Source organism: Sinocyclocheilus rhinocerous, unplaced genomic scaffold (assembly GCF_001515625.1).
Source record: "Sinocyclocheilus rhinocerous isolate Xijiao unplaced genomic scaffold, SAMN03320098_v1.1 scaffold183, whole genome shotgun sequence".
NCBI classification, from domain to species: Eukaryota; Metazoa; Chordata; class Actinopteri; order Cypriniformes; family Cyprinidae; genus Sinocyclocheilus; species Sinocyclocheilus rhinocerous.
In genome coordinates, this window is record NW_015657496.1 from 1,331 (window position 1) to 4,058 (window position 2,728).

The window sequence follows — 2,728 nt, forward strand, 5'->3', positions numbered from 1 at the left end:
TATTTTAAGATCAGCCAGTTCAAGTTGCTTTCAGTTAAAACAGCCCAGACATGCATTTTAGTCTGGGACTAGTCTTGACCAGCCTTGTCTGTGAAACCGGGGGATAGCGTCTTTACACCTTTTGCTTATATATTGCTTATATTGCTTCTTAGTTTTAATAGATTATTAACTCCATAAACAATACCACTGTATGAAAATAACTTACACAACTTACACAGAACGGTTATTTCGGGACAAAAACAATTCTCACCGTTATCTCTATACAAGCGGCCATCTTGCCAACAACATCTCGTTTTGACATCTCGCGTGGTTCTGTGTGATTTGGACAACTTCAAGTTACGCCAAGTGAGTGTAAGAGAGAAAATATTCACGTGATTAGCTTATGGTTGGTGTCCACATGAACTAGGGACAATGGTGCAGGAACAGAGTAACTTCTGCGAGCTATAAAACCAAGCTGAACCATTCTGGCCAAAATTCCAGCTCCATCCACCCGTCGCATAGAGGCCTTCATTCTGTGCCACTGTATCCGGTGCCCTCTAGCCAAAAGTTCACCTTTCATTAGTCTGTAGCCAGCATGTGGCATTCTTATTTTTATTGATCTCACAACATGATCAAGTTCTTCATCTGATATGTTGGAATAGCAGGCTCTGACAGACAGGGTGTGTTCCTTAAATCTTCTGTTTATTGTGCTTCTAGAAACGCCACAGATCCGAGAAAGATGTTCTACAGGGAGAGCAGTATGAAGGAGTTCCTCAAGGTCATCCCTTCTGATATCCAAACGTGGGCGTCCGACGTTTCCCCAAGTGCAGGCTACAATATCAGATGCAGTTGTTGAAGTTTCTTCAGAACTTACATTTACATTAATTATGTTGATTAGCTCCTGTAGACCCATAATTAAAGCTTCTGGGATGTTGACATGATTTGATGCAGTAATTGCCAAATCCAGTTCTTGCTGAGCAGTATCCAGGAGGTAATCCAAATCTAAAGTTTCATTCCGAAAAATCAAGCTAAACTTTGTCAGCATATGCTGTAAAATGTCTTCTTGCACTTGTTCCTGCAGATATAAACAATGCCTAGTAAGCATTAATGTGTAATTAAAATCCAATAAATCTTTAAAAAAAAAAAACAGCCCCTTTAGGACATTTAAGTCAATATAAGGACTAGCAAACCAGTTTTACCCTATTAAGCTTTATAATTTATATACCATCATTTAGTGCCTACCTAGAAAAGTGACATTTGTCTTTGGTCCTGACAAGTAGCATTAAAAGAAAAGAAGATTAGGCAAATTTTATTATTTGTTTTATTATTTTATTATTATTTATTATAAAATATTTCTATTTTATATTTATATCTATACACACTGTATCTTGGTACACATAAAAAGTTTTTAAACAATAAATCAATAAAACTTTATCAAGTTTTTAAACAATAAATGTGTCAAATAAAGCCAGAACTGTTGCACACTGTACATGAATAAAACTTTATCGATGTTATTGATTACTTTATTAACACGAACTTACTTCAAGCTGCCTTGAGGGACAAGCTGAGGAGGAAGATGATGCCGCTCCGTGTCTCTCCTGAGAGCTCATCTTTACAGACCAAGAGCCAACCGGAGGTCAAATATTATTTACATACTTAATAATATAAACAAAAGCACGACGTATTGCACACAAATCACCGCGACAGCTTTCCAATATGCGCGCCACTGAGTGACGTCTGTTACGTCTGTACAGAAAGCAGCTGTCCATCAAAAGCTCTCTAGCCAATCAGAGTAGATCGCTGTTAAGCCCGTTAAGCCCGGAGGTTTGTGTCAAAACAGTAAACGAAAATTTGCGAAGCGTAAACGAAATCTGTGGCAACGCATTCAAAATCCACGATTTGCGAAAACGAATCTTTGAAGATCATTAACAAAGAATGAAGCATATTTGAAGAGCATGTTCAATTTGTGGACTGAGTTCATTTTTTCATTTTCATTGTGTTTTTCTTCTTTTGTAATGGCATATTTTTGATAGTTTCTGGAAAAGTTACGTTCAGTTTTATAAAGTTACGTTCATTTTTATTGACACAAATGTAATCCCATACCTCTCGAGTCTACGGAAAATACCCGTAAGCACGAGAGGTCGCTAACTAAACGCACAATTGACCGTCTAAAAAATAACAATAATAAAATACATTTGACAATTTGTATTTGACAATTTCTAATAACAAATCAATCGAAATACCTGACGTGTGCATCCAAGTCATCCACCGATGGAAAAAGAGGCGCGAACTTGCTTCTTGCGGCGCAGAGTGACGTAGCAGCAGTGTGATTGGATGATAGTTAACACATATTGTGTTGGACACTGTGTTGTTTCTCTCTCTCTCTTTCTTTTTCTTTTTACACATGATCAACTTAAAATTACACAAAATGTGTTAAAATAGCCATAACACAAAAAATGTGTTATTAATTAACACACCCTTTTTGAGAGTGTACACTGTGGGTGAAACTCTGCTAAAGCATGCTCAACAAGAACAGCAGGAGAAACCACACTCATGCACATTCTCCACATATTCTCCATATTCTCATTAAACAGAAGTGCTATTCCTGAGGAAATGGATGACTGAATCAATGTTCTTCACTTTTTTGTTTGCCTGTTGGTGTCTTCTTGCTCTCACTGTTTAGAAATTTATTTAATTACTTGGAAATAATCACCTTAAACTATGAACATTGAAAAAAAGGGTTATATAT

At 36.8% G+C, this 2,728-nt stretch overlaps 1 protein-coding gene across 1 annotated transcript; it reads right to left on the reverse strand.

Moving 5' to 3' along the window:
- Positions 1–358: 358 nt before the first annotated feature.
- On the reverse strand, positions 359–1,176 carry LOC107721146 (uncharacterized). The gene has a single exon (XM_016529014.1). It carries the CDS (start codon positions 1,082–1,084, stop codon positions 368–370), a length of 717 nt encoding a protein of 238 aa, XP_016384500.1. The 5' UTR covers positions 1,085–1,176; the 3' UTR covers positions 359–367.
- Between the last annotated feature and the right edge of the window lie 1,552 nt (positions 1,177–2,728).

Excerpts from the sequence above, each read along its gene's own strand:
- LOC107721146 (XM_016529014.1), bottom strand. The coding sequence starts at position 1,084 with ATGCTTACTAGGCATTGTTTATATCTGCAGGAACAAGTGCAAGAAGAC.